Below are 14,652 nucleotides of genomic sequence, written 5' to 3'. Positions count from 1 at the left end.
GTATTCAACAAGAACAGAGGAGTGTTCAACAAGAACAGAAGTCTCCCCTTCCCCACAGTCTTTCTGTGGATTCAGCTACCTGAGGTCAACTACAGTGCAAGAAATGTTCATGGAAAATCCCAGAAATAAATAATTCATAGGTTCAAAATAACTTTCACTAAGGTATGTTATAATTGATCTATTTTATTATTAGTTATTATTTTTAATCTCTCACTGTGCCTAATTTACAAATTGGGCTTTACCACAGGTTTATATGTAGGATCAGAACAGAGTACAGGATTGATACTACCCAGTAGTTTCAGGCATCTACTGAGGGTGGGGACGTATCCCCTGTGGATAAGGAGGAACAACTACATTGAAAGCTGCTGAAAACTTTAGATGATGACTTAATATAAAAAAAGGCTTTCTAATAACTGCAGTGTATTTTAAAATTGGATCAAGCACCCCTCAAAGCAATGAGCCCCCAACAGTTTAAGTACTCGGCAAGGGGTAAACAAATATCACACAAGCATAATGGAGAGAGGATTCTGTCACAGGAAGATATCAAAGCCTCTTAACTCCACATGTCCAATTTTAACACAATGGCATCTAACCCTGCTACCAAATAAAGCTTTTTGCAATGGTGATAATAATCTATAATTTTTCAAAGATTTATTTATTTATTTATTTATTTGAGAGGCAGAGTTAGAGACAGAGAAAGAGAGAGACAGAGTTCACTCCCCAAATGGCTGCAATGGCCAGAATTGGACAAGTCCAAAGCCAGGAGCCAGGAGTTTCTTCCGGGTCTCCCACATGGGTGCCAGAGCCCAAGCACTTGGGCCATCCTCCACTGCTTTCCTAGGAGCTGGATCAGAAGTGGAGCAGCCAGGACTCGAACTGGTTCCCATATGGGATTCCAGCACCAGAGGGGAGGCTTAACCCACTCTGCCATAGCGCCAGCACCATAATCCATAATCTATGCCCTTCAATAGGGTGGCCACCACACAATTAGGATCACTGAGCTCTTAAAATGGGACTGGTTGAGGAGCTGAATTTTTGCCTACCTTGAAGTTTAACTAATTAAGTTTTAAATGCCCACATTGGGCTAGAGGCTATTGTAGCAAACAGCACAGGTCTGTAACTTTTGGATAAGACAATAAAAAGAACTATTCAATAAAACTGGATAACCCAAGACTTGACTTTATGTGCCAATCCAAAGTGATCATGATGAATAGCTCAGTGCTGTGGCTCTGGGCTACATCACAGGTGAGGGCACCTCCCGGTGAATCGTCAGCATCACTTCTGGGGGGGCTGGCCCTTCTAGAACATGAGTACCTCCCTGTTGTCTGGGGAACACACACATGTACATGCGTGCACATGTATATATAGTGTGTCTGTGCATACCTGTGTCTGTGCATATGCAAATATGTGTCTAGGCATGGCTAGGGAGGGATACAGCAAGCTTAATATTAGAATAGAGTAGAGGGGGCCGGCGCCGTGGCTTAACAGGCTAATCCTCCGCCTTGTGGCGCCGGCACACCGGGTTCTAGTCCCGGTTGGGGCGCCGGAGTCTATCCCTGTGGCCCCTCTTCCAGGCCAGCTCTCTGCTATGGCCCGGGAAGGCAGTGGAGGATGGCCCAAGTCCTTGGGCCCTGCACCTGAATGGGAGACCAGGAGAAGTACCTGGCTCCCGGCTTCGGATCAGTGTGATGCACCGGCCGCAGCAGCCATTGGAGGGTGAAGCAACGGCAAAAAGGAAGACCTTTCTCTCTGTCTCTCTCTCTCTCACTATCCACTCTGCCTGTCAAAAAAAAAAAAAAAAGAATAGATTAGAGGGAGGGTCATTTCTTTTTTCTTAAGGCATATCTCTATTGTTTTATTTGTTACAACAAGCATATGATATTTTATAAAATAAAAACTAATTGAATGAAGACTATATTGAAGAAATATACTTAAAATCTCCATGTGCTATATTCAAAATGTTAGAAATGCGGTTTACAAAAGCGTACACATGGAAAGGTTCAGTGAAAATTAACGCCACAAACCTTTTCATTCCCCTAAATTTAATCTTGCAAATGAACATTTTCCTCAAAGGTAGGAAATTGAGAACATGACAGAGAAGAGTCAAACCACAGTGAAGGAGGCATTTGTTTCCAGAGTCTTTGTTTTGAGACGTTGTGCTGTGTTGTTCTTACTGTTGTGGATGATATCCTGAACTCTAACTCAACACTTAACCCTGTGCACTGTTAACTCTTGGTGTGAGGCTCAAAGAACCGCTGGAAGAAGAGTAAGGGCGAGACCTGCCGGGACCTGCCCTGGGCGCCGGGGCGCGGCTGCCGTGGGGCGCAGCGGTTCCAGACTCTGAGCTCCAGGAATTCAGGCGTCACCCATCGATGGGGCTGGCCCCCAAGTGAGGGCTGAGGCCTTTCAGGGTAAGCTGTGCTGTTTCTCGAGCCCTTTTAGGTTGAGTCACCGGTGTCTTTTACGAGAGATCTTGCCCTGAGTCAGGCAGAGCAGGATGTGTGCTTATAAGTCCAGGGGACCCAAAGGGAAAAAGTCTGTGCCACCCATAGCTTTACCACCCCATCCCCCACATTTAGAAAGTATCCCAAGAACAACCTTCCCACGACCCCGGGTCCCAACCCAAACCAGAGAAATAAGTTTGATTGATGACTGATTGATGTCTCCGGGAACAGCTCTTTCAAGCTCTCCTGAATTGCAGAAGCAACAGTGGCCAAGGGTTTTCAGCAGACAAAGTGGGGGAGGTGATAGGAGCTTTGACAGTAAATAACAGGCTGTCCCTACCTCTCTCCCACTGAGGTCCGCCATGACTGGGTGCGTGGGGCTGGGCTGCCTCAGAGCCAAGGGTCTGGGCTCCCCATCAAGCAGGAAGTGTCTGGCTTCACAAGCGAGCGTGCAGGGGAATCTGGTCACTGGCAGATGCTGGTAAAGCAGGCAACTTCAACAGCAATGACAAAACACAATAGTTACAACAGAGAACATGGACCGTCATATTAATAGTGCAACCCAGAGCACTCTAAGCCATTGCATTCCCCCACTCATTCACCAACATTCCCTCAACAAACTCTACATTTATTTATTTGTTTGTTTGCGATATAGAGTTACAGAGAGAGGAAGAGACAGAGGGAGAGGTCTTCCATCTGCTGGTTCACTCCCCAAATGGCTACAATGCCAGAGTTGAGCCATTCTGAACCCAGGAGCTAGGAGCTTCTTCCAGATCTCCTGTGTGGGTGCAGGGACCCAAGCAGTTGGGCCATCCTCCACTGCTTTTCCAAGTCATAAGCAGAGAGCTGGATCAGAAGAGGAGCAGCTGGGACACAAACCAGCACCCGTATGGGATGCAGGCGCCATGGTCAGAGGCTCAGCCTACTATGCCACAGCGCCGGACCCTCAACAAACTCTTAGGTCTCCGTGCATTTTTACCTGCGTGCGGAACTGATGGCACAAATCTCCACCAACCTGGATTCTGTTTTCTACTCTTTGGCTCACCAGATGCATGACCTGGAGGGTGTTACTAGGGCATGATCAACATGTCCACATGCTAGAGGGTGGTAGCCACTCACACATAAGGCAGCTACCTGTGCAAAGTGCTTTGTGACTCTAACTGGAGCGACACAAGGAAAACTCAGAGGAAAATCGCAATTAAAGACTTATCCAGAGCATCACGTGGCTGCTGTGATCCTGAGGACCATCGTGAACACTTGCACTGAAGGCTCTCAGTCTAAGCCGAACACTCACTTCTCCTGGGGAGATCCTGCAGGGGCACATGGTTCCGTGACTGGCAGCTGCAGCACAGGTGCTTCGTAGTAGTCCCTGGGGAGCAGCACCAGGTAATCCTAGCAACGACACAGAGAAGACAGTCACTCATTCTGTGGGTGGCCCAGACAGACGAGCTGGATTAGCAATACCGGCTGAAGTCACCCTGACTCACCAGAACACACACAGTAATTCAGCAAAGGTTCCTGATGGAGATAAGCTCCTCAGGGTGAACACTTTGCTTCTCAAAGGCTAGGAGAAATTGTACTGTCTCTACCAGGTTACTGAAAAATTTGAGAATTAACAAAGACAACCTGTTGACTGAGAAAATGTCCCTTTGAGGTCTGGGCATTTGGTATAGTGGTTAAGACATAGCTTGGGAAGTCTGCATCCCATAGTGAAGTGCCCAGGGTCAAGTCCTGGCTCTGCTTCCAGTTCCAGTTTCCTGCTGATGCACACCCTGGGAGGCACAGGTGGTGGCTCAAGTGCTTGGGTCCCTGCAACATGGGAGACCTGGGTGGAGTCCTGGGCTCCAGGTTTCAGCCTGGCCTAGCCCCGCTGTTGTACGTATTTGGGGAGTGAATCAGTAATGGGATATCTCTTTCTCTGATTCCTTTTCTGTTTCTCTGCCTTTCAAATAAATATAATAAACATTCAGTTTTAAAAATGTTCCTTTGAGGTACTGATAGAACCCTGACTATTGGTCACGTGTCGGGGCTCTCAATCCGCGCAGCTGAGTAGTACCCTAATGGCAGACTATGCAAAGTGATGTTTTGTGATCCTGGTGATTCACAGAGCGGAGCTGGCCCTGTGCCTGTGCTGGGGAAGAGAGGAAGAACATGTTCCACTGAGTGTGCCAAGGGGAGCCCACCACGCACACGGGGCTGAGCAGTGCTCCAGGAGAGCAGAGCTCTGAGCTAAGACACAGCTGGTACAGCTTCCCAGCAATCCGGGCGTTGCTGCTCGTCTACACAGGGAGGGAGGGGACGCTGGCCTCAACTACAAAGACACTCACACATGGACCATGAGGTGCTTTCTCTCCTCAGAGCAACGTAAGGGAGGAGATAGTGGGAGACTATGATGCAGGGGACCCTCGAGTCCTACTGCCTGAGTGAGTTTTAATTAAAGAAGTTATTGATCTATTAGTAAGCTTCCTCGGGCTAGGATCAGATCTCATAATGTTAGATCCCATGGATCCCAGAATGGTAAAAGTTGATAATAGGTGCTCAATTAAGCACTTTTAGAGAAGATGGGATCAGAAAATAGGAAACTATATGTGCATAATGACACAATTGCACAGAATAAGTCATTAAGCATCTTCCATACCTAGGTAGTAACTTAAAATGAACTTTTTATCAGTCCAACTTTGTATCCATTATCAGTATTAATGAAATTTTCCTCTTCCTCATTTATGACTTCTGTGAAACATTCTTAAACTTTTAAAAAAATTTATTTATTTGAAAGGCAAATTGCCATAGAGAAAGGGAGAGACAGAAAGAGAGAAAGAGAGAGAGAGATCTTCCATCTACTGGTTCACTCCTTAAATGACCCCAAAAGCCAGGGCTGGGCCAGACAGAAGCTGAGAACCTGGTCTCCCATATGGGTGACACGGGCCCAAGTACATGGGCCATCTTCTACTCCCTTCTCAAGCACATTAACAGTTAGCTGGATTGGAAATGGAGCAGCTGAGATTCGAACTAGTACTCTAATATGGGATGTTGCATGCCAGTGTTGTAGGCAGCAGCTTAACCTCCTGCACCATAACACCAGGCCCAGCATTCTTAAACTTTTTAAAGCAATTAAACTTCCTACCAAGAAGATGCAAGACCGGGCACTAAACAGATTGCATAAACCTTCACATTATCTTTGTAAGATTCCAGATTTGGAAAAGACCTATCTGGGTAAGTATCCTCCATATGGTACAGAAGAAGTGACTGAGGCAGGCTTGGTTGGAGGTAAGGGACATGTCAAACAGAGCTGCTGATGTGGCCAGTTAATAGGGTCGTGCCAGGAAGACAAGCTTATGCTTCTCACTCGGAGTGCATGAAACCATGCTTCTGCTGCAGACTGTGTTGGAAACTTTGCCATAAGCTAAGGCAGACCCCAAAGCATGCATCAAAGACAGCATCTCAGAGAGCAGATTTCATCCTTCCAAACCCCCTCTGGCTATTCTGCCACTGTTTCGGCTGAAGATGAGTTTTTGTCCAAGGCAGTCTTGGTGATGGTGTTGCCAGGGGTGACGTGGGGGAAATCAGGGAGAGCATTACAGAGGAGCACTGGCTCCTGGAGCCGCCTCCTCTTTCCACTGCTGACGGCCTCACCTCACCGTTTTTGGGTTTTCTCACCCTCTAGGCTCTTCTGCCTCCATCCAGCATGATCCGCAGACAGACCGAACGTCTTGCGTGCCCCTCTGATTCACGGTGGAAAATGCCAAGCTCACTTCCAAAAGACCGGGCCATATGCGTGTGCTTGCGAAGGTTTTGCATTCCCCCTAACAACTTCATGTCACTACGAGTAACCGTTTGGTTTCTGTTTTGCCCAAGAGAAGCTGGCTGGAAGCATCTAATCAAGGACACTTTGAGTGGCTTCTTTGTTGTTATATCCCTAAAGGCACGTGTCGCCACAGGTTCCTGTGTCTCAACTGTAGATGATTCCGATATTTTGTGGGCACCAGGGATCTTAGTGTCAGAGGGACCATCTCTGAGCGGAGAAGACTCCCACAAGACAGCACCATCCAGAGCTGCGTCTTACCAAGAGGACTCCTTCTGCCTTAATACAAGCAGTCCAGGTCCCCGGGGTGATGGAAAACGGGTCTGCAAAGCCATTGCCAGGGATGCTGACAAAGGTGGGCTCCTTGCTCGGCAGGAAGATGATCTCTTTGCTTTGAGCAGCACCTATCAGAAATACAAAGAACTGCTGAGTCATTTCCAAGCAGTCAGTGCTGATTTTAGGCGCTCAGGTTTGAATATCCAGTTTATACCTGGAAAGACTTAAGGTGATTTACTGATCTTGTTTTCAAACAGTATACTTCTATGTATGAAGACATATAAAATAGACTAGAAAGATACCGATCAGATGTTAGCAGTGGCTGTCTATGCTGGGATTATGAGTGGTTTTTTGAATTCATTAAATAAGAATTTTAATCCATGTAAGCTATTTAAGTAAGTTCCTTGCTTTTTAGGAAATGTTCAATATATTACACTAGATATTAGATTATTCTCTCCTTTTTTAATATGTGATTTTAAAATCATAACTTCTTTTCAAGACCATGTATTTATTTGGTAATAAAAACAATTTTTGGTCTTTGTTTCAAACAACGTGTTTTCCTCTGCACTTAACAGAGGGTCTTCTGCAGAAGGTTCAGAGGCAAGCAAGCTGGTGCACCTGTTTGGGTGAAACTCCAGAAGAAACGTCTATTCCAAATCCTCACAGCCGCCCCCACCCTACAGACCTGTCAGGCCTGGAACTAAGTTCTGTGGATAAGGCAGCAAACACAGGAAGCACGGCCTTGGCTCCCTGAGGGGTGCATCCATGGTGAAGTGTCCAGACTAGAACCAGGAGAGCAGGGTGTTATGTGGCACTGGGGAGGAGCAGCAGCCACACTGTGCAATGTTCAGCTGGGCTCTTGACTCCAACTTGGGGAAAGGTGCTGGAGAGGATGAGGGGCAGCTGTGTGAGTGAACAGAGAGCGGACTACTGAGGGTGTTGTCGTCCAGGAGGCACGAGGTTTGTTAGGAAGAGTACAGAGTCTGAATACAAAAGACCAGCTGTGAGTCTGGGTGATTTACTGGACCTCTCAGCTTTCGGCTCCACTTCCTCCTCAACCCTCTTCAGTTCAGAGAGTTCTTGCTATGCGAGGACATGGATGCTATCGACACTGAAAATGATCCCGTAAACCTTCTAGTTTTCCTACTGCTTATTAGTTAATCAACCTCCAGTCACAAAACCTTGGCTGAAACAACTTGGGAATGGCTTCCTCTCGTCCCCCAATCCCGACTGCCATGAATGCTAAGGACAGATGCTTACCTCTTGACCTTAAACCAGATTTCCGCTGGAGCCATTGTGTATCCTTGTGGGAATGCAGATACTTCCTGGAATCTGTTTCCTATGATGGCAGAAGCCCTAAGTCCCCATGAAACAGACTTCCAGGTCTGGTCTCTGACTGTGGCGAAGCTATTCCCTCTTCCATAGCCCCTCTGCCCACAAGAATCCCTCTCCCTCCTGGGAGCTCTCTTGGGCTCCCTGCTTTATGGAATTCACTTTAAAAATTCCTAACCTTGCCCATTTCTCCCTGAACTGTTCAGTTTGCTTGAAACAATGGGAGCATTTAGGGCAGGCGGTCAAGCTCTCTCAGTGCCAAAAAGCTGACACCTACTTCACCATGAATGAGTTATAAATTAGCTTTGCTCAGTGAAGTCATCATATGCCAGTGGGTTCAGCCAAAATACATGGGTTAAATCAAGTTTTTAAATGTCAGTTAATGATACATTTACCATGAAAACTTAAATAATCAGAATGTTTAGTATCTAGGAGGTTGATCTAGTAGGAGGTCCCTAAGTCATGGTGTGTGTGTGGTGAGGGGCTTGAGGAGTGAGAGGCTCCTTGGAAGGAAGTTCTATAAAACGGTTGGTTATGAGGCCTTGAGTCAAGCCCAGTTGCGCTCTCTGCTGCCTCCCCACTCTACCCTCATGATTGTCCACCACATGCATCTCACCACTGCCATTCACCATCCTCACAAAACATCAAGCCAATGGGGCAGCCTGATCTTAGACTTGAACCTACAAAACTGTGAGCTAAATAAGCCTGTGCTTCCTTCATAAGTAGTTTGTCTTAGGCATTTTGTCATAGGAACCAAAAGCTAACAAATACCACAGGAGAGCCAGAGAACTGTCTAATCAGACCATGTCCCAGGCTTCGTGTGTTCTGAGTATGGGTAACCATGGAAATGGGAGCAACTGTTTCCTGACCTGGTGACTTATTAATCAGCAAGAGGAATTTTACCCACCTCCCTTGGCCCAGGATGGGTAAATACTTATATGGCCAGAGACTGCTTCACTTCCAGGGTTAATGTATCTCAGGATAACATGAAACAAGGAGAGAGTTGACTTGCCCACGTTCAGCATCACCTGTACTTCATCCTGAAAAATAGCAAAATACCACAAAGGATTGAAGAGACAGTGTTAAAAGAAATGCTAGCCAACTGGTGACTTTTTCATGTTTCACAACTGGATGTGCAGTACAAACAACACACATAGGTAGGCACATGCACACCCACTGAGCAGGCAGCACACAGAAGAGGGGGGAAACAGGCCCACCTGGGAATGAACTGAAATCACTCACACTCCCTCAGCAACCGAGGTCCCCTTTTAGCCTTTTGTTATTGGGCAGACAGAGCAGAGTTTCAGACGGAGTAGGTTAACAAAGCCACAGTGACAGAGGCAACCACCACTGGCTGGCAGAAGAGAAGGAAAGGGAAGAGTATTATTTCACACCACTACCCCCATAGAGATACCACTCCATGGTCCACTTCACATGCATAAAAATCTAAACAGGCACAGAAAACACGGAAACTGATACTGGCAAAAGAAAGGCAAGAGGCTAAATACATCAGTGGTAAACTCGGGCGTAGCTACAATACTGGGTCCGTGTGTCTTGTGAAGTTTTATCTCCACCCTATCCAAGGACAATGTGGGCTTCTCATCCTAGAGGAAGTTCCCCTTGGCCCCAGGCCCTGGGGCTCACTCAGTATTCTGTAAGCACTGTAGAGCCCAGGACCTTGAACAAAAGACTAAACTATTTTAAAAATTTATTTATGTATTTATTTGAGAGGCAAAGAGAGTTCCCATCTGCTGGTTCATTCTCCAAATGCCTGTAACAGCCAGGGCTGGGTGGACCACAGCCAAGAACTTGATAAGCTAGGGCTGATCTCAGCCAGGGCTGGGCCCAGACCACAGCCAAGAACTAGACCCAGGTCTTCAGGTGTAGCAAGGACACAACTACCTGACCATCATGTGCTGCCTCCCAGGTTACACATTAGCAGGAAGCTGAGGCTGGGGGCGGAGCCATGACACAAACCCAGGCCTCTCCAATAGGGGATGCCAGAGTCCCAACTGATGTCTTAGTCCCCAGGCCAAATGCTCATCCCAGGAGTAAACTATTCTAATTCTAAACCACAGATCACAAAACCAGCCTCAGCTGTGGCCCGAGGAAAGTTCAGGATGCTTGGAAATTCCCAGATCAGTGGTTCTGCTACTCTTCCTTGGGTTCAGATGGAGGGAGCGCACACTGCATGAGACGTCGGTGACCATGAAGAGTGCTTTGGGGTAGGACCACTGGGTCTGGAAGCAGGCGCTGCAAGTGACCCACACTGAGGAACTCGGGCTGGCCCTCACAGTTTGCCAGGATTCATATTTAAGTGTTCCACGTGGGAACATAAATATGCAAAAATGTGTGACGAGCAGAATACAGCAAGTGAACATCCAAGGGACTCCACCCAAGATCCTATGACCAAAAATACTTCCTCAGGAAGTGCATAAGTAGAAATCCAGTCCTTTGTGTGGACCCAGCTATATAGCAAACTAATGTCGTTCAAATAAGCACCTGTGAGAATCTGGGGACCTGGCTTGGACTCTGAGTCCCTGACATCCTATCACAACTCAATAGAAACATTGCTTTTCTCTGAATAATGAAGTAAGACTAGGGCACTAAAGAAACTGGATTGCTGTATTTGGAGGGAAGGGAGAAACAATGAGATGCCTCAGGTCCTGGGTACTATTTTGGAAGGCAGCTTGGCTGTGGAACTTCGGCCAGGCAAAATGCAGCACCAGAATCTTTGAGGGCTCCAGGAGAACTATGTCCTGGTCCCACTTTCTCTATGGGCTGATGGAGAGACAAACAGTGAGGGCACTGAATTTTGAATTGGCTGAGAACAGATGTTGGTTTATTGTGGTTGTCAGCTGACCTTAGTCTGAATTTCTCCACTGAGAGACCTGGCCTGAAGAGATCAACCCCAGGAGCCGGCGCTGTGGCACAGCAGGTATAGCCACCACCTGCAGTGTCGGCATCCCATATGGGTGCCAGTTTGAGTCCTGGCTGTTCTACTTCCAATCCAGCTCTCTGCTATGGCCTGGGGAAGCAGTAGAAGATGGCCCAAGTCCTTGGACCCCTGCACCAGAGTGGGACACCTGGAGGAAGCTCCTGGCTCCTGGCTTCGGATCAGCGCAGCTCCGGTCATTGCGGCCAATTGGGGAGTGAACCAGCGGATGGAGGATTTCTCTCTCTCTCTCTCTCTGCCTCTCCTGCTGTCTTGTGTAACTCTGACTTTCAAATAAATAAGTAAATCCTTAAAAAAAGAGAGAGAGAGAGAGAGAGAGACCAACCCCAAAAAGAAATCCCAAGGACAAAACTGTCAATAGCTCTACAGAAGTATTTAGTTAGAAATCTTTATAAGTTCCAAAGGTAAACAAATAATGTAAAAATTCCCTTACTCATTCTAACGAAAAGTCACGATAGATGGATAGAGTGGGAAAGAATGGAGGCAAAGAGAAATATGGAGAAGAACATAAATAGCACTACTAAAACTATTTATCACAGTGTCTGTTCACATAGTAGTTGAGTATTTTAAAAAAAAGCATCAGCCCAAAATTAGCAAGATGAGCTTCATTATAATTAATTAACATAACTCATCTTTATTTTCCACAGATGGCTTTAAAAAATACTTGTCATGTTATAAACATAAAAACATACTACACAAAGTTTATGGGAAAATGGAATTAAAAGTTTATTTTGGTGTGAAAATTTTGAGATCTGTGCATAACATTTTTATAATACTCATTTTCCACAAACTTTTTTGAAGACCCTCCATGTGAAATGGACTTCAAATTTTTGGTTTTTGCACCAAAAAAAAATTGACCTTTTAATTCCATTTTCCATGAACTTTTTGAAGCACCCTCATAGCCTAATATCATTTTGGAAGCTTGCTTCTTATAAAAAGTCCCACAGATAAACAATTTGTCTGTAACCCCTTTGTTTTCTGATTTGGTGACCAAGTTACAGTAACAATGAACTGTGAATCCAGGTGTATACTTTCACTCAAAACTCTACCTTCCCCCAAGCCCCAAGTCTAACCTCAACTCCAACCCCAACCCCCATACTCTGGCAAAAAGGAATCCTAGAGTCAGTTCTGGGGGGAGTTCCCCTCTAGAGGGCTCATGTGTGTGTGTAGACAGATAGTAAAGTGCTCATGCGTGTGTAGATGGCTACTAGAGTGCTCATGCGTGTGTAGACAGATACCAGATTGCTCATGCGTGTGTAGACAGATACTAGAGGGCTCATGCGTGTGTGTCCACAGCTACTCTGCTATGAATACTTCCCTGCTGGCTGTGTACCTGCACGGAGGTCATCTGGGCATATCCTCTCCAGCTAAACTCAGGAAACGTCAGGGGATCGAATCCAAACCGAAGGGCTCCTCCGGCAGGTGTGGTGCCTTCTTCGATCTCATACTTCATATGATGTAAATCCGGGAAATAGTAGTTCTTTTCAGGACTTTTAGAAATAAAAAGTAAAGTAAATGCTGATGCAGCAAGTTAGATTCATGGATCGTCTCAATGTTCTTTAACCTCGATATTTAATGCTAAAAGAACTCCGCAAAGCTCACAGAGTGCATTAAAAAAAGACAAAGACAGGGGCCCCTGCTTTCTCTGTAAAGTATTGCTTGCATTCATGTTTACATCCCCATAAACGATACCTAGCACTTACTTGTTCCAAGAAGGAAGATAAGAAAGTCATTTAACACAACCCATATGTGTAGCATCCTTTACTATGTTCTAAATGCTTGCTAACAACTTAGCAAAGTCAGATGAGGTTCTGTACTATGTATTGTTACACACTCATATGCACTCATTGGACAAATACGAATATCTACGTGCCAGGCACTGCTGCTATGCACTACAGCTACAATAGTGCACATGATATAAACTCTTTCATGTACTTAACTGTTTAAAAGGCATAGGGACTGAAACAGATGAGAGATCTTCCATCCACTGGTTCACTCTTCAAAGGCCCACAACAGCATGAAATCCAAACCAGGTCTCCCAGCGGGGAGGAAGGTCCCCAAGCACTCGAGCCACCACCTGCTGCCTCCCCAGTTGGGCATTAGCAGGAAACTGGAAGTGGAGCTGAGCACCCCAAGCAGCATCTTAATCACTGCACTGAATGTCTACCCCCTCCCCAAATGTTGTAGGAAGCAAAGTGAATGTGAATGCTTTTGAAACATGTAAGAAAACCAGATAATATTCTAAACAATCATTTGGGAGGACTTCATGCAAAAGGATGTAATTTTTGCCAAACCAGAGAAAGGATGCTGTGACATCTACATGGCTGGTTTGCTGTCCCCTTTACCTCAGTCACTGTTCAATAATCAACCAAAGGACATGCTCTACATTTGGAGGTATAAATAACATGGGATGTAATGTAAAAAGTCAATGTTTTTTGCCTCTGACTGTGTCATTTAATTCTGATTCAGTTGCATTATTACAACCCTGAAATTGGCCAATCACTTATATCACAGAAAAGAGAAAAAAATGTTTGCCGGTTACATAGGGGGAAGGTTCACTTTAGTAACACAGGGTGGGAAGAGACAAAATTCTGGTGGGAAACGTTTATGCGCTATTTACAAAAGTTCCTCTGGTCCTGGCGAGGCTTACAGGTTTGCAGGGCAAGTCTGCAGGTGCGCCCTTCCCCCGGATCTTCCATACAGAATTCTAGCAGTGAGAGCCAATCCGGATGACCGAGGAAAAGCATAGACTTCTGGAATTGAAATGCTGGGAACACGGAGGGAAAGGAGGGAGGCCCCATACTGAAGGCACACAATTTACCCTACCAACATGTAAGATTTGTCAACCTGTTGATGCTACTAGTGGTGAAAGTACTTGAGATTCAGAAGAGACTGCACTGCCCAGAGTTTCCAGCATATGACTAAAAGAACATGAAAACTTCATTCCTTCTACCCTCCACTGGGGAAAATTATGACTGAATTATGGTTTCAGAATCCATACAAAGTGTGCAACGTGATGGGCAGAGACAGCTGCTGCGACACCGCACAGGGCTCCATCTCCACTTTACTCCCTTGCACCGACACTACATTTGAATTTACTTCTGCACAGAACAGGCACTTCTTCCCCACTTCCAAGCTTTCTTCTTGTTCCACCTGCCCACCCAGTCCCAAATAACACACTCAGCCTCTCTGCTCCCTGGGCCATGAGTCCGAGGAAGAAACAGGAACTGAACCCCACTGGTCGCAGAACCTGCTTTCTTCCCCCTTCTCACTGCCTCTCTGTACCAGGGCTGGGCTGCGAGTCTGCTGGCTCCTCCGTGCGGTGGCTGACACGCTGAGGCTCAGTCATAGGACGCTGCTGCATGCTTCCAGCTCTCCTCTCGCCCACCTGGCTTTTTGTGCCCACGGGAACTTTCGAGAGCAGCTGTCCCGTGGCCCATGCAGTGGAACGGGTTTTACCAGCAACTTTACTTCCTGCTCTAATCAATTCACTGACAAAGATCCAGTTTCCAGTTATATAGGACAGTGTCCTCTGCCCTCCTCTGTCCTCAGCTGCTTCTCTCTGCACCAGGGTTGTAGCACAGGCAAGAACATTGGAGACAGTTGCTGCGGCTGGTGTGTGTCTCCCAAAGGTTCAGGCCCTGGAAGCTTCGACCTCATTGTGGGGAGGGTACGAGAGACGGTGGAACTCTTAAGAGGCGGGGCCTAGCAAAAGGTCATGAGGTCACTGGAAATGCTGTCCTCAGAGGGATTAACACAGTTCCTGTGTGACCCCAGTTAGTTCCTACAAGGTGAGGCATTACAGACCCGGCCCTCTGGGCCATGTGGCTTCCTGCTTTGCT

At 46.5% G+C, this 14,652-nt stretch overlaps 1 protein-coding gene across 1 annotated transcript in view; it reads right to left on the bottom strand.

Moving 5' to 3' along the window:
• The window catches only part of LOC133766332 (laminin subunit alpha-3-like), a 197,919-nt gene that overhangs the window by 45,946 nt on the left and 137,321 nt on the right, over positions 1-14,652 (bottom strand). Inside the window, 5 exon segments of the mRNA XM_062200018.1 lie at positions 2,785-2,938; positions 3,739-3,836; positions 6,508-6,650; positions 8,762-8,894; positions 12,144-12,300. Coding sequence (XP_062056002.1) covers positions 2,785-2,938; positions 3,739-3,836; positions 6,508-6,650; positions 8,762-8,894; positions 12,144-12,300 — 685 coding nt within the window.

Source organism: Lepus europaeus, chromosome 9 (genome assembly GCF_033115175.1).
Source record: "Lepus europaeus isolate LE1 chromosome 9, mLepTim1.pri, whole genome shotgun sequence".
NCBI classification, from domain to species: domain Eukaryota; kingdom Metazoa; phylum Chordata; class Mammalia; order Lagomorpha; family Leporidae; genus Lepus; species Lepus europaeus.
The sequence above is the reverse complement of the archived record's forward strand: the minus strand, read 5'-3'. Positions and strand labels throughout refer to the sequence as shown.